This window comes from Procambarus clarkii, chromosome 32 (assembly GCF_040958095.1).
Source record: "Procambarus clarkii isolate CNS0578487 chromosome 32, FALCON_Pclarkii_2.0, whole genome shotgun sequence".
Classification (NCBI taxonomy): Eukaryota; Metazoa; Arthropoda; class Malacostraca; order Decapoda; family Cambaridae; genus Procambarus; species Procambarus clarkii.
This window is the reverse complement of record NC_091181.1, coordinates 42,599,633-42,625,041: the sequence shown is the minus strand read 5'-3', so window position 1 is coordinate 42,625,041 and position 25,409 is coordinate 42,599,633. Positions and strand designations below refer to the sequence as shown.

General features: G+C 42.8%; 2 protein-coding genes across 2 annotated transcripts in view; one reads left to right on the top strand and one right to left on the bottom strand.

Annotated features, from left to right (window-relative positions):
* The window catches only part of LOC138370419 (uncharacterized), a 364,834-nt gene extending 349,727 nt beyond the window's left edge, over positions 1-15,107 (top strand). The window contains exon 2 of the mRNA XM_069334769.1: positions 13,642-15,107. Coding sequence (XP_069190870.1) covers positions 13,656-14,894 — 1,239 coding nt within the window. The 5' untranslated portion in view covers positions 13,642-13,655 and the 3' untranslated portion in view covers positions 14,895-15,107. The remainder of the gene's footprint in view (positions 1-13,641) is intronic.
* LOC138370418 (baculoviral IAP repeat-containing protein 8-like) lies at positions 8,813-10,446 on the bottom strand. The gene is made up of 3 exons (XM_069334768.1): positions 9,913-10,446; positions 9,621-9,785; positions 8,813-9,510 (listed from the first exon to the last, which is right to left on the bottom strand). Exons 1-3 carry the CDS (start codon positions 10,277-10,279, stop codon positions 8,825-8,827), a joined length of 1,218 nt encoding a protein of 405 aa, XP_069190869.1. The 5' UTR covers positions 10,280-10,446; the 3' UTR covers positions 8,813-8,824.
* Positions 15,108-25,409: the final 10,302 nt, after the last annotated feature.

Below are 25,409 nucleotides of genomic sequence, written 5' to 3'. Positions count from 1 at the left end.
TTGCTAGCTGCATGTTGCAATCTGTTGTCTTCTGATATGGTACTATAGCTATAGTGTGTGTGTGTTTGCACAACATACAAAGTTTTATTTGAACGTTGGTATGTTGCTAGCTACTGTGCACGGGTATGTTGCAACACCCCCCCCCCTATTGTGCACGGATATGTTGTTAGGTTTTGTACGTATGTTCCTAGCTGTTGTACGTGGGTTTGTTGTAAGCTATTGTGTACGGTGAGGTTTCTAGCTATTATGCGTGTGTATGTTGCTATTTAATGGCATTTATGAGAGCCAATATGTGGTTGAATCAATGCCCGACCCAATGTTAAATATTCATCTCCTGTGGGAATGTTGATCTGAATAATAATCACTGAATTGTCAACTATGTTAATGATATGTAAAGTGTGGATTATTACTATGCTAATGTTGCAGATAACCGCTGGCACACACATACGGAGGAGGAATTGTAAGACAGAGGTAGAGAAGCATTGATGAGAGGAAGAGGTAGGTGTGGAGAGAAACAGTAAAGTAAGGAAGAGGAAGAATGGGGGGGGAGAGTGTAGAGACAGAAACAAGAAAAGACGTTTGGAAAGAGAGTGAGAGAGAGAGAGAGAGAGAGAGAGAGAGAGAGAGAGAGAGAGAGAGAGAGAGAGAGAGAGAGAGAGAGTGAGTGAGTGGGAGAGAGAACCGGTAAATAATGCAGTGTAGAGGGTATGGATAGTGAGAAGACAGTTGTTGGGAGAAGAGGAACGGAATGAGAGAGGGAGTTGTATGGGGGGGGGGGGAATGGTCTGGGCTGCAAGACAGACAAAGGTTTGCCTTTGCTCAGAGGCAGACACTTAATAAGACCATACTAAATAAGACCATCAAGTCAGTAGTGTACTATCTTCACTCCGCATTACCAAGTTCTCTTCCCCATGCCCCCATTCTCCCCGAGCCCAATCCTTCTCTTGCCCCATTTACCCTTGTAAACACTACGATTATTTGAGATTGAAAGTTAACCTTTTTTATATAACAACCATTTCCTTATTTTTGGGCTTTGCACTTATGAACGTATAAGTTCGTCTGCCACTTTCCTGCCCAGTTCTGCCACGTGGTAGATTTTTCTTGTGTTACGAAGAGTCCTCATTCGTGTCTACTCTCCGACCCACTCTCGTGTCACCCGCCAGCTCTCTGATACTATTCTTCACTCCATCACCAAGGTCGTTGGTACATGAACAAAGGGGCCCCCAATACCGACCCCTGGGACATCACTAACGACATGTCTCTACTCCAGTTTCACCCCGTTGATGCCAACTCTCTGCTTTCAATCCCAAACCGGGCCATGATCTAATTGAGAATTATTACCAGAAAATAAACACAACATTCTACGTGTTAATTTCGGCGCACTGACAATGATGATAACGTTAATACCAAGCTGAAAATATGATGAAGGGAGCAGACGACTATGAAAGAACCAAAGGGAAAGAGAACAGCAGAGAGGAGAGGATCAAAGAGGAAAGAACAACTGACATGGAAGGGACCATAGCGGAAGGGGCCATATCTGACAAAGAAGGGACCACAGTGGAAGGAAACCGCTGACAAGGGACCATAGTGGAAGGGAACATCTGACAAGGAAGACGGGGCCCTCAGTGTAACAGCTAACATAAAAGGGACCACAGTGATGGGAACTGATGACTTAGAAGGGACCACAGTGATGGGAACAGATGACTTAGAAGGGACCACAGTGATGGGAACAGATGACTTAGAAGGGACCACAGTGAAGGGAACAACTGACGTGGAAGGGACCACAGTGATGGGAACAGCTGACTTAGAAGGGACCACAGTGAAGGGAACAACTGACGTGGAAGGGACCACAGTGATGGGAACAGCTGACGTGGAAGGGAGGGAAAACTGGGGAAGAGAAAAGGGTGACCTTTGCCTCCATTCCCAATCTCCCAAAACGTGAAGAACTGTTCGTGAAAAGGAAGAAAAGATTAGGTACACGAGATAAAGCCAAAATTTTGTTAAACATTCTTTGCAGTCTTAGTCATATTGCATTCAGGGACGACACTTTTAGAAGGACGGTAAAATAACGGTGGGATAGGTCGGAGCTTGGCGCCCCCTGCTGACGAGGTGGGCGGAGCTTGGTGCCCCTTGTTGACGAGGTGGGCGGAGCTTGGCGCCCCCTGCTGACGAGGTGGGCGGAGCTTGGTGCCCCTTGTTGACGAGGTGGGCGGAGCTTGGCGTCCCTTCTGACGAGGTGGGCGGAGCTTGGCGCCCCTTGTTGACGAGGTGGGCGGAGCTTGGCGCCCCCTGCTGACGAGGTGGGCGGAGCTTGGTGCCCCTTGATGACGAGGTGGGCGGAGCTTGGTGCCCCTTGATGACGAGGTGGGCGGAGCTTGGCGCCCCTTGTTCACGAGGTGGGCGGAGCTTGGCGCCCCTTGTTCACGAGGTGGGCGGAACTTGGCGCCCCCTGCTGACGAGGTGGGCGGAGCTTGGCGCCCCTTGATGACGAGGTGGGCGGAGCTTGGCGCCCCTTGTTGACGAGGTGGGCGGAGCTTGGCGCCCCCTGCTGACGAGGTGGGCGGAGCTTGGTGCCCCTTGTTGACGAGGTGGGCGGAGCTTGGTGCCCCTTGTTGACGAGGTGGGCGGAGCTTGGCGCCCCTTGTTGACGAGGTGGGCGGAGCTTGGCGCCCCCTGCTGACGAGGTGGGCGGAGCTTGGTGCCCCTTGATGACGAGGTGGGCGGAGCTTGGCGCCCCCTTGTTCACGAGGTGGGCGGAGCTTGGCGCCCCTTGTTGACGAGGTGGGCGGAACTTGGCGCCCCCTGCTGACGAGGTGGGCGGAGCTTGGTGCCCCTTGATGACGAGGTGGGCGGAGCTTGGCGCCCCCTTCTGACGAGGTGGGCGGAGCTTGGCGCCCCCTGCTGACGAGGTGGGTGGAGCTTTGTGCCCCTTGATGACGAGGTGGGCGGAGCTTGGCGCCCCCTGCTGACGAGGTGGGCGGAGCTTGGTGCCCCTTGTTGCCGAGGTGGGCGGAGCTTGGTGCCCCTTGTTGCCGAGGTGGGCGGAGCTTGGTGCCCCTTGTTGCCGAGGTGGGCGGAGCTTGGTGCCCCTTGTTGCCGAGGTGGGCGGAGCTTGAAGCCCCTTGTTGACGAGGTGGGCGGAGCTTGACGCCCCTTGTTGACGAGGTGGGAGGAGCTTGATGCCCCCTGCTGACGAGGTGGGCGGAGCTTGGTGCCCCATGATGACGAGGTGGGCGGAGCTTGGTGCCCCTTGATGACGAGGTGGGCGGAGCTTGGCGCCCCTTGTTGACGAGGTGGGCGGAGCTTGGTGCCCCTTGTTAACGAGGTGGGCGGAGCTTGGTGCCCCTTGTTGCCGAGGTGGGCGGAGCTTGACGCCACTTGTCGACATGGTGGGAAGAGTTTGAGGCGAGTTGTTGACACTGGCTGAGCTCTGAGCACCGTCATCCCATCCGTGATTGTAAACGCTTCAGTTTGGAGGCATTAAACATTACGGGACCAGCGTTTATACCCTGTTTAACAGGGCACTAAAATCTTAGTTTAGAGTCAAGGTGACGGTCGAGGGACGCGCGAGAGGGCCTCGTCACAACAATGTTAGCAAGAATAGTGAGCTGTGCTGTGTGAAGACGGGCCACTCTGCTATATAAACACCCAGCACTCTGCTGTATAAGGATGTGGCCATCTGCTGTATGTATCAAGGCCTTCCACCCTACTGAATTAAGACGGGCCACTCTACTATATAAAGACCCAGCACTCTGCTATTTAAAGACCTCGCCATCTGCTGTATAAAGACCTAGTATTCTGTACAGCAGAGTGCTGGGTCTCTGTACAGCAGAGTGCTGGGTCTCTGTACAGCAGAGTGCTGGGTCTCTGTACAGCAGAGTGCTGGGTCTTTATATAGCAAAGACGCGGCACACTGCTATATATAGACGTGGAACATCTCCTTATCAATACTTTTCGCCCACACTAGTTTCAGTTGTTTTGGTTATCAAAGAGCCGTATTAAAATGTTAGGATAAAAGCCAAACTGGAGAGAGGTAAAAGAGAGAGCCAATTAGCGAGAGAGGGGAAGGAGAACCACGTGACAGAGGGAATGGGGTGAACGGAACAGGCATCAAACAGCAAAATGGTTTCGCAATGGCCCAGAGCATTATTGAAGTTCAGAGTCGGTGTTGGCCATGGGGAAAATTGTCCTGATATTTAGTTAAGTAGTTCAGAAACCATCGGAGCTTAAAAGACAATGTTCGTCCGATGAAATCGATTTATTATTTGTCGGGAATATGTTCATTCAGTTAAAGGTTCAAAAACCTAATCTAACCTCACCTCACCTTACCTCACCTCACCCCATCACCTCACCTCACCTCACCCCATCACCTCACCTCAACCCTATCACCTCACCTCACCTCAACCCTATCACCTCACCTCACCTCAACCCTATCACCTCACCTCGCCCCTCACCTCGCCCCTCACCTCACCCCACCCCCATCACCTCACCTCACCCCCATAACCTCACATCAACCCCATCACCTCACCTCACCTCACCCCCATCACCTCGCCTCGCCCCTCACACCACCTCACCTGACCCCCATCACCTCACCTCACCCCCCTCCCCTCACCCCATCACATCACCTCACCCCATCACCTCGCCCCCTCACCTCACCTCACCCAATCACCTCACCCCCACCCCACACCACCTCACCTCCATCACCTCACCTCACCTACCCTCCGGCGCTACGCATCCTCTAATACAACAATCCCCCCTCAATCGTTCTTTTTCACCATTTCCTAGGATTTTTATATAGGATTGTGAGAGAGTGTGTGTGTGTACACGTGTGGGTGTGTGTGTGTGTACACGTGTGGGTGTGTGTGTGTGTACACGTGTGGGTGTGTGTGTGTGTACACGTGTGGGTGTGTGTGTGTGTACACGTGTGGGTGTGTGTGTGTGTACACGTGTGGGTGTGTGTGTGTGTACACGTGTGGGTGTGTGTGTGTGTACACGTGTGGGTGTGTGTGTGTGTACATGTGTGGGTGTGTGTGTGTACACGTGTGGGTGGGTGTGTGTACACGTGTGGGTGTGTGTGTGTACACGTGTGGGTGTGTGTGGGTGTGTGTGTGTGTACACGTGTGGGTGTGTGTGTGTACATGTGTGGGTGTGTGTGTGTGTACATGTGTGGGTGTGTGTGTGAATACGTGTGGGTGCGTGGGTGTACACGTGTGGGTGTGTGTGTGTACACGTGTGGGTGGGTGTGTACACGTGTGGGTGTGGGTGTGTACACGTGTGGGTGTGTGTGTGTACACGTGTGGGTGTGTGTGTGTACATGTGTGGGTGTGTGTGTGTACACGTGTGGGTGTGTGTGTGTACATGTGTGGGTGTGTGTGTGTACATGTGTGGGTGTGTGTGTGTATATACGTGTGGGTGTGTGTGTGTACACGTGTGGGTGTGTGTGTGTATACGTGTGGGTGTGTGTGTGTACACGTGTGGGTGGGTGTGTGTACACGTGTGGGTGTGTGTGTGTACATGTGTGGGTGTGTGTGTGTGTATACGTGTGGGTGTGTGTGTGTACACGTGTGGGTGTGTGTGTGTACACGTGTGGGTGTGTGAGTGTGTGTGTACTCGTGTGGGTGTGTGAGTGTGTGTGTACTCGTGTGGGTGTGGGTGTGTACACGTGTGGGTGTGTGTGTGTACACGTGTGGGTGGGTGTGTACACGTGTGGGTGTGTACACGTGTGGGTGTGGGTGTGTACACGTGTGGGTGTGTGTGTGTACACGTGAGTAGTAGGGATGGCTCCACACAGACGATATTTTTTTTCAGGTCAAATATCGTCTGTGCGGGCCATGGTTTTCAGGTTCCAAAGGGAAAATATCGTCTGTGTGAGCCATGGTTTTCAGGTTCCAATATCGTCTGTGTGAGCCAGGGTTTTGAGGTTCCAATATCGTCTGTGTGAGCCAGGGTTTTCAGGTAAATTTTGTGTCACAGATTTTAGAAGTAAGGATTTCTTATGAGAAAAATAATTTCCGAGACTTAGAAGTTTGTTAAAGCCTTATGGGAGAAATTCAAATAACGTGTGTAGCACTTTAGGGTTTCCAGGAGAACTCTACGGACATGTTTTACATGTTTTCAACTTACAAAATCGTCTATGTAAGCCTTAGTTATTCATATAAATTTAGAAAATCACCTGTGTAAGTCATGGTTTTCAGGTCTCGTACATCACACCCCCCTCCCTCCCCCCTTACCTCGCAATCTGTCGCGTCACCTTTATTTACTTTACGCCCGGCCAGCCAGACATCGCATACAGGGTACCTCTTATCTTATCTTATCCGTAATATCTGGACCGTCCCTCCTCTCTCTCTCTCCCTCCTCTCTCTCTCTCTCTCCTTTCATTCAGTTCAACTATTTTCCAACATCGTATGTTTGCTCCTTTTCATTAAGCAAGTCAGTATGTTTGCTCCTTTTCATTAAGCAAGACAGTTTTACACAAATAAATCATGTTAGTAAGCAAGTTCTAGCTCACGTTCCCCACCTTAGTCCCCTGTCGTATAATGAATACTATCATGCCAATCCCTCTAAAATTTAAAAATAATCATATTTCAAATGTAGTTCAATACAGTAATTTAGTTACCAAGCTCCAGCTCTTGTCCTCCGCCTTAGCTCTCTCTCGTATCTTCGTTAGTATCAGTCCAATTTCCCTGAAATTTCTACCCTCTGTATTTCAGACATAGTTTAGTAAATGCAAACAATTATCAAACTCTAGCTCTTGTCCCCAGCTTAGTTCATTTGTACAAAATCATTAGTAACAGTCCAAATTCCCTGAGATTTTTAGCCTCTGTATTTCAGACACCGTAAATAAGATCAAAACAGTTACCAAGCTCCAGCTCTTGTCCTCCGCCTTAGCTCTCTCTCGTATCTTCGTTAGTAACAGATCAATTCCCCTGAAATTTCTACCCTCTGTATTTCAGACACCGTAAATAAGATCAAAATAGTTATCGAGCTCCAGCTCTCGTCCCCGCCTTAATTCTCTTTCGTATCTTTGTAAATAACCCATCAATTTCCCTAAAATTAAAAGCAGACATACTTCAAAGTTAGTAAATAAGATCAAGTCAGTTACTGAGCTCCAGCTCTCGTCCCCCACCCTCTTCCACCCTCAAGTCTTTGTAAATAAACCATCAATTTCCCCGAAATTTCTACCCTCTGTATTTCAGACATAGTAAATATGATGAAAACAATTATAAAACTCTAGCTCTTGTCCTCTGTCCAAGTTCACTCCTGTAAATTCATACTATCAATCCAAATCCCCCTGAGATTTAAACACCCAACTACATTTTCAGACATAGTAAATAAAAACCAGTTCATTTATCAAGTTTCAACTCTTGTGCCCCAACTTAGTTCATTTGTGCAAGTTCTTTATTTTCCAACTAAATCACTCTGAGATTTAAGATCACCTTATTTTCTAACGTAGTAAAATTAATCTGGACATTAGCCTTAGATCATCGGACATAAATATATTCGATCAAGTCCGTCTCCAGCTTATCTCTTATCCGAGTATACACATAACCCCAACCTGTTTAATTATCTTTCACCCCCTCCCACCTTCCTCCATCTCATCCAAGTCTCATAAATTTAAATGTAGCTATTAATTTGCGTTCTTTCCCCGTTCATAGCATATTCTCTGTAAGTTCAGATCTGTACTTAGTCTTACATATTCTCTACTTCTTTCCCATTTTATACAAGACTTAAACAACTATTACCGTCTCCTCTATCTTATTTAAACATGAGTCATATGTAAATATACCCGACTCTTTCCATCCATTACAAGTCCTAGCTTGTTCACCGCCCAACTCACTACGCTATTTCTACTCTACATGTTATAGCATGTTTTCCGCTCATCTTGGTACCAACCCTTACAATCTCTCTCTCTCATTCCTTTACATGTCTCAGCATGTTCGCCTCGCATCTTACTACGCTGTCTACTTTACATGTTGTAGCGTGTATTACTGTGTCCCATATCTTATTTAAACATGAGTCATATGTAAATATACCCGACTCCTTCCATCCATTACAAGTCCTAGCTTGTTCACCGCCCAACTCACTACACTGTCTACTTTACATGTTGTAGCATGTTTTCCGCACATCTTGATACCATCCCTTACAATCTCTCAATCCTTTACACATCCCAACTTTCAACCCTTTCTTACAATTTTCCTCCATCCCTCCGCTACATGTTCTTACCCGTTCATTACAGTCCACTACATATTCTCTAATCATCTCTGTACTAATTCTCAAAACTAGTTGTTTCTGTCATTTTAGTAAGTAAGTAAGTAAGTAGATCATCGTTATTAACAACAACAACAACAACAGTAACATTACTAATTCACAGTAAGTTACTACTGAGCATTTGGTAGTTATCCATTTTCAAATAAGGTCAATATAAATCATTCTAAGACATCTTCGTACAATTAAAGATACTTGCCTGTGCACTAAGTCATTACTTACAGTAGCATCTTAAGGCATTGTTTTCGTAACTCAGTTTTATTAAACATACACCTTCAGTAGTCAAAGGAAAACTTTTCAAGTCATTGTATTCAATATTTCCGTTAAACTTACTACATCATGTCATTATTCGGTTTCATAATTAAGTACTTGTTTCAGTCCTCCAATGTAATAAGCAAATTATTCTATTAAGGATAAAGAAATCTTATTTAGAAGAGACATTAAGTTTATTACAACATTTAACGCATACAAGTGTTTTTAGTAGTTATACAGGTATTTCAAGAAATCATAAGTGTTCTTAGTAGTTTTACAAGTGCTCAAGAAAATCATATACAAGTGTTCAAGAAGCAATTGGATTTATTATATATAAAATATTTCCTCTACAAATTGGACAGCATTTCAGAGCTAAAAGACAACCACTGCATGTCACCATATGTTTACATGGTAGTATTACAATATTTATATTTTTATCCATACAAACTCTGCATAAAATATCTTCTTCCCAAGATTGTTCTGTACAGTCCTTGTTTTCAACAGTGTTAGTACAAGTCTCCGGTAAAGTTTTCAATCCCAGATCTTCAAGTGTAGCTTCTTGTTCCTTTTTATCATCAACTGCTTCATAAATTAAGTCCCGTACCCGTAAATAAATATCTGTACCCTCTTGCATATACCTCAACACGATTTCTAGGCATCTACTTTGTATAATAAAAGGTAACAAATCTCTGGATTCCTTAAGATACTCACTTAAAGCATATCTTATACTCTCCACAGGTAATAATTTTTGATGAATCAGATGTTTAAACTTATCCATACCCTCCATTAAGATATTAATTAAATCATTGTCTATAGGTTTTATAGGTAATTGTATTGTCAATCTAGCATTCTTAACAAATTCCTTGCCCCTTGCAAGAATAATGTAAGCACATTCTGGACTACATCTCGCATGTAACGTCCAAGGATCATCTTCTGGTCTCCAATTTCGTATTCCACAGGCGCAGTGATAGCAGCAGACGTGGTCACTTATACCTGAAAACCATAAAACAATCCAGCATTATCTCGGTACTATCTTTTAACTAATATTCATTATTTCTTTACTTATAACTCTATTAAGTTAAAATAGTTAAAACACTTCATACCACAGTAAAAAAAACCAGCTTCTGCCAGCTCATGAGAAGTTTGCTTGACGCTTCCAGGCCATGTCATATCAAATGTCTCTAGGCGAGATTTATAAGTTACCAATCCTGGATTCAGCGATTTCCTAAATTTGATCAATCCCAGATCTTCCTTAGGAGGAGCACCACCTAAAAAATATAACGTAGTTACGTAAATTATTCTTTAGAAGAATAAGAAGTATCTATTTAAGCAATCAAGTTTTGTACAGAGTATATAAGACTGGTATAAGAATACATCATAAGAATATATACTTACTACTATCACTTATTTTCTTATTTCCCAGTTCTATTTTATGGGAAACAAATTCCAGTCCATATTTGAAAGCTATCTCAGACACCTCTAAAGAAACATTGTCACTCCTCTTGCCTCTAATAAAGGCACAGTCTTGATTAATGATCTTATGACGTCTTCTGGGGGTATCACCAACAATCCATGCACCTACTATACAATAACAAAATGCACACAAACAGTAATCACTATTGCGAAGGTAATAGAACCCATCTTCAACTAAGTCAATAGGGTTTAACCACTTAATGGGCCAATCCACAAATGTTTGTAGTCTAACTCCTGCACATTTAAGGCTTTCTATACTGTAAAACTTCCTGGCACACAAAGGATCCATCGTGTGAGGGCAGCACTAACTATTAGAGTAGGATAAGCAAGTATATATATCCCTAAAATAAGTATCGTACATCGCTACATATTTAACAGTTTCCTCATTTATAATAGACAGTAATCTCCTCTAAATACTTCTCTATTTAAAAATCCTTAAAGTTTCATAATTAAATAAAGCTCTTATATAATTACTTAGTAAACTACTTTCATTATTTATTAGACTTATTAGAAAAATACATCACTTTGGCAATCTCGCTAAAAGTATACTGTTACGTCATTATTCGTAGCTGCCGTACATAATGATAGATATATATATATATAATTTAGTAGTAAATTCTTATTTAATCTAATTAAAATATATGCTTAAAGCATCTATATCCTAAAATGAAATATACTATTAGTTATAATGTCATTTATAATATCGCTCTAAGGTAACAAAAATCCTTATTAATATATTCAAATAAGTGGTAACTTTTACATTACCCCCAATATAAGAGCGCGGACCTCACATTAGGGATATTATTACGACTATCTGGATCGTATCTACTACCTTACGAGGAAGGAAATTCACCATGGATACTGTTCTGACAACTTGTCAGGGTTATTTAACCGACGATTCATTTTGTAATAATGAAACCTGTATTGTGTACGGAGTGAACTGTATATCCTGTGTTCCCCGAGGAATGGCCCTAGACTTAGCCAAGAAATATTCTCATGCTGACGCTTATAATGTTCGCCGACCCTTGTACAGTCTTAAGAGATGTATCCCTGAAGATCGTCCAGTACCAGGAACAATTCATATCTCTAAAGGAGAAAATCTTCCGTATATTGTTGCTATAGCCACTCAATACGGTATTGGATTACCTATAGAAAGTAATAACATTGCTCGGGGAATTATAGAAAACTCAAAAGACAGAAACATGCTCTCTGGATTAAACGAAGATACATCCATTAATCGTCTCGTCTACTTCAAGAATGGTATGAAAGATTTATTTAACTTTATCAAGGGCTCTCCTCAAATTATGAGAGTTATAATACCAACAGGAATTGGGATTACATGTGTTCGAAGAGATAAAGTTTGGGAAAATACTTATCTTCCTGTTATTGAAGATATGTATAAACAGTTAAAACCCTACGGAGTGGAAGTTAAATTACTGTTTAACGAGGAGATTATGCAGAGGAAGAGCAAGTAACACTTGGCAACCTTTTGTGTGCGCAGTGTTTCTACGCGCAGCCTAAAGATGTATATATGCTTCCCCCGGAGTGATCTCTTACGGCGTCCTCCTCTTCTTGGATGTCGGAATCTACTTCAAGCTTGGATATTCAAGGCTATGGAGATCAAGACTATTATTGGAGACTTTGCCTCCCTGTCCGTCTACAATAATCACGACTGTTTATTGTACGATCTTGATGCTACGAGTGTACAAATGTGTAAAATTGTGCAAGGATTGTGGGATCGTTACCCATATGCGAGATTACATCGTGAAAACTTTCCTTACAAAAACAGGGTTGTTGTATCTTATCGCAGTAACCCTGGCAGTATACATATTGGAGAACCACCTGAATTTAACAACAGGATGGATGAAGATCCCCATCTACCCCTTATTATTGGTTTAGTGACTCAGTTTGCTAGTAGACCTGCAACTTTACCAGCATATGAAAATCCTCCGTGTGAAGTACGAAGTTTAGATGAACATTTTTACGATGGACTTGAAAAAGATACAGAATATCAGAGATGGCGCTGGTTTGAAAATGCTCTGAAGGAAGCCCTTGTTTTCATTCTTAAAAGATGTGTTAAGAGAATTATTATTCCATATGGGTTTGGCATGTCAAGTTATTTGGACAACTGCGCAGTATGGGAAAGTAAATATTTGCCTATACTTGAGAAAATAGGACAAAAACTACGAAAACGAGGTATTGTACTCTTCATAGTACGTCCTGAAAACATCGTTCCTCCTCAGTCATCCACCCACGGCATCTTTGAAAATAAGATTCCATACATTGCTGTTCTTCAAAATGGATCCACAACTAATGCTACTGATGCTGCTAGGACACCTGAAGATGATGCTACGCCTGCTACCGCTGATGCTAGTTCACCTTCTATCAACACTAAGTTGTCTGATACAATTAATTCAACACCTGTTAATGTTACTACGTCTGTTGATACTAATGTTACAATGTGTGTTAGTAGTAGTTTTACAAATTTAGAAGAGAAGATGGATTGGGAATAATAATGTCTGTAAATAATTTATACTTTGTACATTTTTACAAATTAAATACATTGTACATTTTTACACATTAAATAACAAAATAGAAACTCGTGTGTTTATTTTCTCCCTTTTTAATGTCTAAATGTCAACTCTACTTTTCTGAGTATATAGGAAGAGGTACGAAACTTTTTCTGTCTTACTTCAAGATGGATTGTTCTATGTACATGCAAGTGAAGCTTAAGCGTTTGAATAAGTGTATTATAGATGCTGATTTTACTAGTGATGAAATTCTAAAACCTGGAGACTGTCTTGTCTACGATTCTCATAATTTATCTGGTGGATTTGCACAACTGTTATGGGAAAAATATCCTTACAGTAAAGTTTCCGAGTGTGAAGTGGTACAGAATAATATAACTCCTGGTGGTATAGTACTTGCTTTATCTCCAGAACCAGAAATAAAACCTCATATTATAGGACTTCAATACAGTAGCTCTAATGAAGATCTAGGATTACAGAAAGATATTATTAAACGTTGGAGTTTTAAATCTGCAATAAGACAAATTTGTTGTCAGGCAAGAAATAATAATTTAATCCAGCGTATAATTATTCCATATGGTATTGGGTTTAATGACGGAATAGGATGGAGTAAAGAAGAACAAGAAGAATGGGAGACACACTATTTTCCAGGACTAGCCCATTTAGCTTATGTTTTAAAGAATAATAAAAAAGAATTATTAATGGTTCGTATACCTCTTGGAGAAGATGTTACGGGGACTGGGAGAGAGAAGAAACAAGTAGAGGATGGATCTAATAAACGGAAGAGAATATCATAGTTAAAACTAGTAGATCTAAAATAATACATATAACTAATTTGGAAACTACAGCTAAGAGAGAGGGGCGGAGCGTAACAATCTCCGATGTGATAAGCTAGGTCGGGATATATCTTGCCATAAACTCCCCATCTCGGTCCAGCAGTGAGAAGACATACTCGGATCGATGGCTGCTGTATACAGTAAGTGCTTATTGTATGATGTACTTACAGTACTCGTTATATTTGTTGTGATATAATTTTGCTTATTATTGAATATCTTTTAGTTTTGAAATATTATGATTATTTAATAGTCCCTGTGTTAAATATTGTATTTTTCTTTGTTTAAAGATCTACCCCATGTGATGGATGTGAAGAGTCTACCAGGGTTTGGAAGCATGCCTGATCTTGTGTCAGAAACTATATGGCAAAGTCCAGCTTCGACTGTTTTGTGGAAGAATATGCCCCTGGCGGAAAAACAGACTTATAAAGTGATGACACATACTGATAAATGTGCGCATGAGAACATTGTTCCAGCTCTAGCAAAGTTTATTAGCAAAAGTGAAAATGTTTTAATGATACTGATTGGTCGTGATTTTATGAAGTTGAAAGAAGAACTTCCAATGATAAAATGTGACATAGTCTTATTTAGCTTAAAAGAGAGTGTTACAGATGTACTCAAGAAACATGAGAATTGTCAAGTGTTGTTGCTGACGAAAATTCCTAGTAAGGCTGAGATGAAGAAAATTTCTTTGTTATTTAAAGGCGATATAATAATTTGCACTTTTAGACCTAAACCCCGTTTTAAATACATATTTCCAGAATTTGAAGAAGTGCCTATAGGATGTAACTTAAAGGATAAATTTTTTATAAGAAAATTTGTGGATGAAATTGGTTCTCCAAATGCTGCAAACTGGTTTATTAATAAGTTGAGTTCTGAAGAACGAGAAGTGTATACTATAATGAGCCAGGATGAACTGCAACAGCAGGTAAATAGTAAGACTGTGAAAGAGCTTAGTATTATTCACCCTAAAACAGAAGAAGATGAACATTGGAGTTTAATTGATCATATGGAGGAGAGCTTTCCATCTTTTCCGTTAAATTTAATAAAGATGAGACCAGAAATAGGATATCATACCCCCCAAAAGATAGAAATAGAGGCAGTGATGAGATTTATAGGACAGGATCCTGTACTTGGTGTTTTCTCTGGTATGGCCTTTATTGAAAATCTTATTAGGATAAGGCATACTAATGTGGTACGAGCTACAGATAATTACTCGAATATGGGTGAGAGTAAGTGGATGGAGGTTGAACAAATGGATGCTGTAGAAGCAGTTAGGACTTATTGTAATGACAGAGAAGTACTTCTAATGTCCTGGCCTGAATTGATTTGTGATGATAATGTTTATAGCGACGCTTTCTATGTTTTAAAGGAATTTAAGGGACAAAAACTAATCTATTTTGGAGAAGGGGAAGGGGGATGCTGTGCATGTGATGGATTTTTTAACTTGCTGGATAGTGAGTTTCATTGTGTGAAATCAAATACATGTTTTACTTATAATTCTTTTATAAATTCAAATGTTTATTTCTATATAAGACTGTAGTGTTTATGATTTCTTGAACACTTGTATAACTACTATGAATACCTGTATATGATTGCTTCTTGAACACTTGTATAACTACTAAGAACACTTGTATATGATTGCTTCTTGAACACTTATGATTTTCTTGAACACTTGTATAACTACTAAGAATAACTGTATATGATTTTCTTGAACACTTGTATAACTACTAAGAACACTTATGATTTCTTGAAATACCTGTATAACTACTAAAAACACTTGTATGCGTTAAATGTTGTAATAAACTTAATGTCTCTTCTAAATAAGATTTCTTTATCCTTAATAGAATAATTTGCTTATTACATTGGAGGACTGAAACAAGTACTTAATTATGAAACAGAATAATGACATGATGTAGTAAGTTTAACGGAAATATTGAATACAATGACTTGAAAAGTTTTCCTTTGACTAATGAAGGTGTATGTTTAATAAAACTGAGTTACGAAAACAATGCCTTAAGATGCTACTGTAAGTAATGACTTAGTGCACAAGCAAGTATCTTTAATTGTACGAAGATGTCTTAGAATGATTTATATTGACCTTATTTGAAAAAATGGATAACTGCTAAATGCTCAGTAGTAACTTACTGTGAATTAGTAATGTTACTGTTGTTGTTGTTGTTGTTAATAACGATGATCTACTTACTTACTTACTAAAATGACAGAAACAACTAGTTTTGAGAATTAGTACAGAGATGATTAGAGAATATGTAGTGGACTGTAATGAACGGGTAAGAACATGTAGCGGAGGGATGGAGGAAAATTGTAAGAAAGGGTTGAAAGTTGGGATGTGTAAAGGATTGAGAGATTGTAAGGGATGGTATCAAGATGTGCGGAAAACATGCTACAACATGTAAAGTAGACAGTGTAGTGAGTTGGGCGGTGAACAAGCTAGGACTTGTAATGGATGGAAGGAGTCGGGTATATTTACATATGACTCATGTTTAAATAAGATATGGGACACAGTAATACACGCTACAACATGTAAAGTAGACAGCGTAGTAAGATGCGAGGCGAACATGCTGAGACATGTAAAGGAATGAGAGAGAGAGATTGTAAGGGTTGGTACCAAGATGAGCGGAAAACATGCTATAACATGTAGAGTAGAAATAGCGTAGTGAGTTGGGCGGTGAACAAGCTAGGACTTGTAATGGATGGAAAGAGTCGGGTATATTTACATATGACTCATGTTTAAATAAGATAGAGGAGACGGTAATAGTTGTTTAAGTCTTGTATAAAATGGGAAAGAAGTAGAGAATATGTAAGACTAAGTACAGATCTGAACTTACAGAGAATATGCTATGAACGGGGAAAGAACGCAAATTAATAGCTACATTTAAATTTATGAGACTTGGATGAGATGGAGGAAGGTGGGAGGGGGTGAAAGATAATTAAACAGGTTGGGGTTATGTGTATACTCGGATAAGAGATAAGCTGGAGACGGACTTGATCGAATATATTTATGTCCGATGATCTAAGGCTAATGTCCAGATTAATTTTACTACGTTAGAAAATAAGGTGATCTTAAATCTCAGAGTGATTTAGTTGGAAAATAAAGAACTTGCACAAATGAACTAAGTTGGGGCACAAGAGTTGAAACTTGATAACTGAACTGGTTTTTATTTACTATGTCTGAAAATGTAGTTGGGTGTTTAAATCTCAAGGGGATTTGGATTGATAGTATGAATTTACAGGAGTGAACTTGGACAGAGGACAAGAGCTAGAGTTTTATAATTGTTTTCATCATATTTACTATGTCTGAAATACAGAGGGTAAAAATTTCGGGGAAATTGATGGTTTATTTACAAAGACTTGAGGGTGGAAGAGGGTGGGGGACGAGAGCTGGAGCTCAGTAACTGACTTGATCTTATTTACTAACTTTGAAGTATGTCTGCTTTTAATTTTAGGGAAATTGATGGGTTATTTACAAAGATACGAAGGAGAACTAAGGCGGGGGACGAGAGCTGGAGCTCAGTAACTGACTTGATCTTATTTACTAACTTTGAAGTATGTCTGCTTTTAATTTTAGGGAAATTGATGGGTTAATTACAAAGATACGAGGGAGAACTAAGGCGGGGACGAGAGCTGGAGCTCGATAACTGACTTGATTTTATTTACGGTGTCTGAAATACAGAGGGTAAAAATTTAAGGGAAATTGATGGTTTATTTACAAAGATACGAAAGAGAACTAAGGCGGAGGACAAGCGCTGGAGCTTGGTAACTGTTTTGATCTTATTTACGGTGTCTGAAATACAGAGGGTAAACATTTCAGGGAAATTGGACTGATACTAACGAAGATACGAGAGAGAGCTAAGGCGGAGGACAAGCGCTGGAGCTTGGTAACTGTTTTGATCTTATTTACGGTGCCCGAAATACAGAGGGTAAAAATTTCAGGGAAATTGGACTGATACTAACGAAGATACGAGAGAGAGCTAAGGCGGAGGACAAGCGCTGGAGCTTGGTAACTGTTTTGATCTTATTTATGGTGCCTGAAATACAGAGGGTAAAAATTTCAGGGAAATTGGACTGATACTAACGAAGATACGAGAGAGAGCTAAGGCGGAGGACAAGCGCTGGAGCTTGGTAACTAAATTACTGTATTGAACTACATTTGAAATATGATTATTTTTAAATTTTAGAGGGATTGGAATGATAGTATTCATTATACGACAGGGGACTAAGGTGGGGGAACGTGAGCTAGAACATGCTTACTAACATGATTTATTTGTGGAAAACTGACTTGCTTAATGAAAAGGAGCAAACATACGATGTTGGAAAATAGTTGAACTGAATGAAAGGAGAGAGAGAGAGAGAGGAGGGACGGTCCAGATATTATGGATAAGATATGATAAGAGGTACCCTGTATGCGATGTCTGGCTGGCCGGGCGTAAAGTAAATAAAGGTGACGCGACAGATTGCGAGGTAAGGGGGGAGGGAGGGGGGTGTGATGTACGAGACTTGAAAACCATGACTTACACAGGTGATTTTCTAAATTTATATGAATAACTAAGGCTTACATAGACGATTTTGTAAGTTGAAAACATGTAAAACATGTCCGTAGAGTTCTCCTGGAAACCCTAAAGTGCTACACACGTTATTTGAATTTCTCCCATAAGGCTTTAACAAACTTCTAAGTCTCGGAAATTATTTTTCTCATAAGAAATCCTTACTTCTAAAATCTGTGACACAAAATTTACCTGAAAACCCTGGCTCACACAGACGATATTGGAACCTCAAAACCCTGGCTCACACAGACGATATTGGAACCTGAAAACCATGGCTCACACAGACGATATTTTCCCTTTGGAACCTGAAAACCATGGCCCGCACAGACGATATTTGACCTGAAAAAAAATATCGTCTGTGTGGAGCCATCCCTACTACTCACGTGTGGGTGTGTGTGTGTACACGTGTGGGTGTGTGTGTGTGTACACGTGTGGGTGTGTGTGTGTACACGTGTGGGTGTGTGTGTGTACACGTGTGGGTGTGTGTGTGTACACGTGTGGGTGTGTGTGTGTACACGTGTGGGTGTGTGTGTGTACACGTGTGGGTGTGTGTGTGTACACGTGTGGGTGTGTGTGTGTACACGTGTGGGTGTGTGTGTACACGTGTGGAAGGGTGTGTACACGTGTGGGTGTGTGTGTGTACACGTGTGGGTGGGTGTGTGTGTACACGTGTGGGTGGGTGTGTGTGTACACGTTTGGGTGGGTGTGTGTGTGTACACGTGTGGGTGTGTGTGTGTACACGTGTGGAAGGGTGTGTACACGTGTGGGTGTGTGTGTGTGTACACGTGTGGGTGTGTGTGTGTACACGTGTGGGTGGGTGGTGTGTGTGCACACGTGTGGGTATGTGTACACGAGTGGGTGTGGTGTGTGTGTGTACACGTGTGGGTGTGGTGTGTGTGTGAACACGTGTAGGTATGTGTACACGAGTGGGTGTGGTGTGTGTACACGTGTGTGAGTGTGGTGTGTGTATACACGTGATGGTGTGGTGTGTGTGTGTGTGTACTCACCGCCTCTCAACTGTCAATTAACTGGTGTACAGGTTCCTGAGCCTACTGGGCTCTATCATATCTACATTTAAAACTGTGTATGGAGTCAGCCTCCACCACATCACTTCCTAGTGCATTCCATTTATTAACTACTCTGACACTGAAAAAATTATTTCTAACGTCTCTGTGACTCATCTGGGTACTAAGTTTCCACCTGTGTCCCCTTGTTCGTGTCCCACCAGTGCTGAAGAGTTTGTCTTTGTCTACCCTGTCAATTCCCCTGAGAATTTTGTAGGTTAGTATCATGTCTCCCCTTACACTTCTGTTTTCCAGGGATGTGAGGTTCAGTTCATTTACCCTTTCCTCGTAGCTCAATCCTCTCAGTTCCCGGACGAGCCTGGTGGCATGCCGCTAAATCTTCTCTAACATTGTCGTGTGTTTAACTGGGTCTGGACTCCAGGCTGGAGCTGCATACTCCAGGATTAGTCTTACATAAGTGGTATACAGGGTCCTGAAAGATTCCTTATACAAGTTTCTAAAGGCAGTTCTTATGTTGGCCAGACTAGCATTTGCCGCTGATGATATCCTTTTGATGTGGGCCTCTGGGGACAGGTTCGGTGTGATATCAACCCCCTAAATCTTTCTCTCTATTTGACTCTTGCAGGATTTCACCTCCCAGATGATACCTTGTGTTCAGCTTCTTGCTCCCTTCGCCTAATTTCATTACCTTACACTTTCCTGAGTTGAACTTTAGCAGCCATTTTCTAGACCATTCCTCCAGTTTGTCCAGGTCATTCTGTACTCTCTGGCTATCTTCATCCGTCTTGATTCTTCTCATAATTTTTGCATCATCAGCAAACATTGAGAGGAATGAGTCTATACTTTCCGGAAGATCGTTTACATATATTAGAAACAGGATGGGTCCAAGTACTGAGCCCTGTAGGCCTCCGCTGGTGACATCTCGCCACTCTGATGTTCTCCCCCTCACCGTTACTCGCTGTTTCCAGTTGCTTAAGTACTCCCTTATCCACTGGAGTATTTTCCCTTTTACTCCTGCCTGTTGCTCCAACTTTTTTTTATAGCATTTTATGAGGTATTGTGTCAAAGGCTTTCTGGCAGTCCAGGAAAATGCAGTTGACCTACCCTTCTCTTTCCTGCCTAATTTTTGTTGCCTGGTCATAGAATTCTATTAAACCTGTGAGGCACGATTTACCATCCCTGAACCCATGTTAGTGGTGCGTTACAAAGTTATTCCCGTCCAAATGCTCTACGAGCCTTTTCCTCACGATCTTCTCCATCACCTTGCATGGTATACAAGTTACGGAAACTGGCCTGTAGTTTAGTGCCTCTTGCCTGTCACCCTTCTTGTATATTGGGACCACGTTAGCTGTCTTCCAACTTTCTGGTAAGTCTCCTGTTTCCAGTGACCTGTTTACACCAGAGAGAGTGGCACACTTAGTGCTTCTGCACCTTCCTTTAGTATCTATGGTGAGATTCTGTCGGGCCCAACAGCCTTTGTCACATCCAGCTCCAGCAGACACCTTTTCACCTCATCACTGGTGAGGTCAAATTCCTCCAAGGTTGCTTGGTTTGTCGCCTCCTCAATTAGTGCAGAGGCTTCTCCTTGTTCTATTGTGAAGACCTCCTGGAATATCTTGTTGAGTTCTTCACACACCTCCTTGTCATTCTCTGTGTATCTGTTCTCCCCTTTTTGCAGCTTCATCACTTGTTCCTTCACTGCTGTTTCCAGCTGATGTGACTGTGGGGCAGCTTTGGTTGGGTACACGTGTGGGTGTGGTGTGTGTGTACACGTGTGGGTGTGGTGTGTGTGTACACGTGTGTGTGTGTGTGTGTGTGTGTGTGTGTACACGTGTGTGTGTGTGTGTGTGTACACGTATGGGTGTGTGTGTGTGTGTACTCACATAGTTGTGTTTGCGGGGGTTGAGCTCTGGCTCTTTGGTCCCGCCTCTCAACCGTCAATCAACAGGTGTACAGATTCCTCAGCCTATCGGGCTCTGTCATATCTACATTTGAAACTGTGTATGGAGTCAGCCTCCACCACATTACCCCCTAATGCATTCCATTTGTCAACCACTCTGACACTAAAAAAGTTCTTTCTAATATCTCTGTGGCTCATTTGGGCACTCAGTTTCCACCTGTGTCCCCTTGGGCGTGTTGCCCTTGTGTTAAATAGACTGTCTTTATCTACCCTATCAATTCCCTTCAGAATCTTGAATGTGGTGATCATGTCCCCCCTAACTCTTCTGTCTTCCAGCGAAGTGAGGTTTAATTCCCGTAGTCTCTCCTCGTAGCTCATCCGTCTCAGCTCGGGTACTAGTCTGGTGGCAAACCTTTGAAACTTTTTCAGTTTAGTCTTATCCTTGACTAGATATGGACTCCATGCTGGGGCTGCATACTCTAGGATTGGCCTGACATGTGTGGTATACAAAGTTCTGAATGATTCTTTACACAAGTTTCTGAATGCCGTTCGTATGTTGGCCAGCCTGGCATATGCCGCTGATGTTATCCGCTTGATATGTGCTGCAGGAGACAGGTCTGGCGTGATATCAACCCCCAAGTCTTTTTCCTTCTCTGACTCCTGAAGAATTTCCTCTCCCAGATGATACCTTGTATCTGGCCTCCTGCTCCCTACACCTATCTTCATTACATTATATTTGGTTGGGTTAAACTCTAACAACCATTTGTTCGACCATTCCTTCAGCTTGTCTAGGTCTTCTTGAAGCCTCAAACAGTCCTCTTCTGTTTTAATCCTTCTCATAATTTTAGCATCGTCCGCAAACATTGAGAGAAATGAATCGATACCCTCCGGGAGATCATTTACATATATCAGAAACAAGATAGGACCGAGTACAGAGCCCTGTGGGACTCCACTGGTGACTTCACGCCAATCGGAGGTCTCACCCCTCACCGTAACTCTCTGCTTCCTATTGCTTAGATACTCCCTTATCCACTGGAGCACCTTACCAGCTACACCTGCCTGTCTCTCCAGCTAATGTACCTGCCTCTTATGCGGCACTGTGTCAAAGGCTTTCCGACAATCCAAGAAAATGCAGTCCGCCCAGCCCTCTCTTTCTTGCTTAATCTGTGTCACCTGATCGTAGAATTCTATCAAGCCTGTAAGGCAAGATTTACCCTCCCTGAACCCATGTTGGTGATTTGTCACGAAGTCCCTTCTCTCCAGATGTGTTACCAGGTTTTTTCCAGGTTTGTGTGTGTACACGTGTAGGTGTGGTGTGTGTGTGTGTGTGTGTACTCACCTAGTTGTACTCACCTAGTTGTTATTGCGGGGGTTGAGCTCTGGCTCTTTGGTCCCTCCTCTCAACCGTCAATCAACAGGTGTACAGGTTCCTGAGCCTATTGGGCTCTATCATATCTACACTTGAAACGGTGTATGGAGTCAGCCTCCACCACATTACTTCCTAATGCATTCCATTTGTCAACAACTCTGACACTGAAAAAGTTCTTTCTAATATCTCTGTGGCTCATTTGGGCACTCAGTTTCAACCTGTGTTCCCTAGTGCGTGTGCCCCTTGTGTTAAATAGCCTGTCTTTATCAACCCTGTCGATTCCCTTGAGAATCTTGAATGTGGTGATCATGTCCCCCCTAACTCTTCTGTCTTCCAACGAAGTGAGGTTTAATTCCCGTAGTCTCTCCTCGTAGCTCATACCTCTCAGCTCGGGTACTAGTCTGGTGGCAAACCTTTGAACCTTTCCCGTTTAGTCTTATGCTTGGCAAGATATGGACTCCATGCTGGAGCCGCATACTCCAGGATTGGTCTGACATATGTGGTATATAATGTTCTGAAAGATTCCTTACGCAAGTTTCTAAAGGCCGTTCTTATCTTAGCCAACCTGGCATATGCTGCTGATATTATCCTCTTGATATGAGCTTCAGGGGACAGGTCTGGCGTGATATCAACCCCCAGGTCTTTCTCCCTGACTCTTGAAGTATCTCATCTCCTAAATGATACCTGGTATCTGGTTTCCTGCTTCCTACCCCTATTTCCATTACATTACATTTGCTTGGATTAAACTCTAACAGCCATTTGTTCGACGATTCCTGCAGCTTGTCCAGGTCTTCTTGAAGCCTCAAGCAGTCCTCATCTGTCTTAATCCTTCTCATAATTTTGGCGTCGTCAGCAAACATTGAGAGGAATGAGTCTATACGCTCTGGGAGATCATTTACGTATATCAGAAACAGGATAGGTCCAAGCACAGAGCAGTGTGGGACTCCACTGGTGACTTGACACTATTCTGAGGTCTCAACCCTCACTGTAACTCTCTGCTTCCTATTGCTTAGGTACTCCCTTATCCACTGGAGCGCCTAACCAGTTACTCCTGCCTGTTTCTCCAGCTTGTGCATCAACCTTTTATGGGGTACTGTGTCAAAGGCTTTCCGACAGTCCAAAAAAATGCAGTCCGCCCATCCTTCTCTTTCTTGCCTAATCTTTGTCACCTGATTGTAGAATTCTATCAAGCCTGTAAGGCAAGATTTACCCTTCCTGAACCCATGTTGATGGGTTGTCACGAAGTCTCTTCTCTCCTGATGTGTTACTAGGTTTTTTCTCACAATCTTCTCCATCACCTTGCATGGTATACAAGTTAAGGACACTGGCCTGTAGTTCAGTGCCTCTTGTCTGTCGCCCTTTTTAAATATTGGTATTACATTAGCAGTCTTCCATATTTCCGGTAGGTCTCCCATTTTCAGTGACCTACTACACACTATGGAGAGTGGCAAGCAAAGTGCTCCTGCACACTCTTTCAATACCCGTGGTGAGATTCCATCCGGCCCAACAGCTTTTCTCACATCCAGCTCCAATAGGTGCTTCTTGACCTCATCTCTTGTAATTTCGAACCTTTCCAAGGTCACCTGGTTTGCTGCCACCTCTCCTAGCGCCGTGACTTCTCCCTGTTCTATTGTAAAGACCTCCTGGAACCTTTTGTTGAGTTCTTCACACACCTCTTTGTCATTCTCTGTGTACCTGTCCTCGCCCACCCTAAGTTTCATCCCCTGTTCCTTCACTGTTGTCTTCCTCCTGATGTGACTGTGTAGATAGCTTTGGTTCGGTCTTGGCTTTATTAGCTATATCATTTTCATAACCTTTTCTCAGCTGCTCTTCTCACACTAACATAATCGTTCCTGGTTCTCAGGTATCTCTCTCTCTACTTTCTGGTATTATGTTATTACGGAAGTTCCCCCATGCCCTTTTGTTCAGCTCCGTTGCTTTCATACATTCTCTATTAAACCACGGATTCTTCCTTTGCTTCTCTGTTTTTTCCTGTTGGGCTGGGACAAACCTGCTTACAGCCTCCTGACATTTTTGGGTGATATAGTCCATCATGTCTTGTACGGACTTGGTTCCGAGTTCTGTGTCCCATTGTATATCCCATAGGAATTTATTCATCTCCTCATATATTCCCTTTGGGTACGCCAGCCCTTTGTTTCCGAGTTCGTTTCTGGGGGGAGATAATTCCTAGCTCAACCAGGTACTCAAAGCTCAATACACTATGATCACTCATTCCCAGAGGGGTTTCCAACTTAACTTCCCTTATATCCGACTCATTTAGGGTAAATATCAGATCTAGCAACGCTGGTTCATCCTCTCCTCTCATTCTTGTCAGTCTCTGGACGTGTTGACTAAGAAAGTTTCTTGTTGCCACGTCCAGCAGCTTAGCTTTCCATGTGTCTGGTCCTTCATGTGGGTCTCTGTTCTCCCAATCTATCTTCCCGTGGTTGAAGTCTCCCATGATTAGTAGTCTGGATCCGTTCCTGCTAGCCACAGAAGCTGCTCTCTCTATTATATTGATGGTGGCCAAGTTTCTATCATATTCCTGTCTGGGTCTTCTGTCATTCAGATGGGGGGTTATATATGACTACTACTTTAATTTGTTGTCCTCTAGTTGCTATGGTGCCTGATATGTAGTCACTGAAACCTTCACAGTTCTGATTTACCATCTCTTCAAAACTCCAACCTTTTATTACCAGCAAAGCTTCACCACCTCCTCCTCTCCCTACTCTCTCTTTCCTCACTACATAGCAGTCCTGTGGAAACACTGCATTTGTTATGGTTTTCGTTAGCTTTGTTTCTGTGAGTGCTATTATGTCTGGGTTTTCTTCTAGTGCCCATTCTCCGAGTTCACTTGTTTTATTTGTAATCCCATCTATGTTAGCGTACATTGCCTTGAAGCTCACTTCCGTCTGTTCATTTTCAAGTCCCCTTCTTGGCGAGCATTCTGCTGGTGGAGTAAGCTGTTCCCTGGGTGAGAAGATCTGTGAGATGGTTTGCAGGGTCTCAGAGAATTTTAGGGTGGGGGTGGGGGTTCAAGGGAAGGGGGGACAGGTAGGGTGAGGGTTAAGGAGATAGGGGGGACATGGAGGATACAGGGTGAGGGGGAAGGAAGGATAGGGAGGGTATGGGATGAAGGGGGAGGGGGGATTGGGGGGAAAGGTGGGAGGGGAGGACATTGTAGGAATGGGGGAAGGGT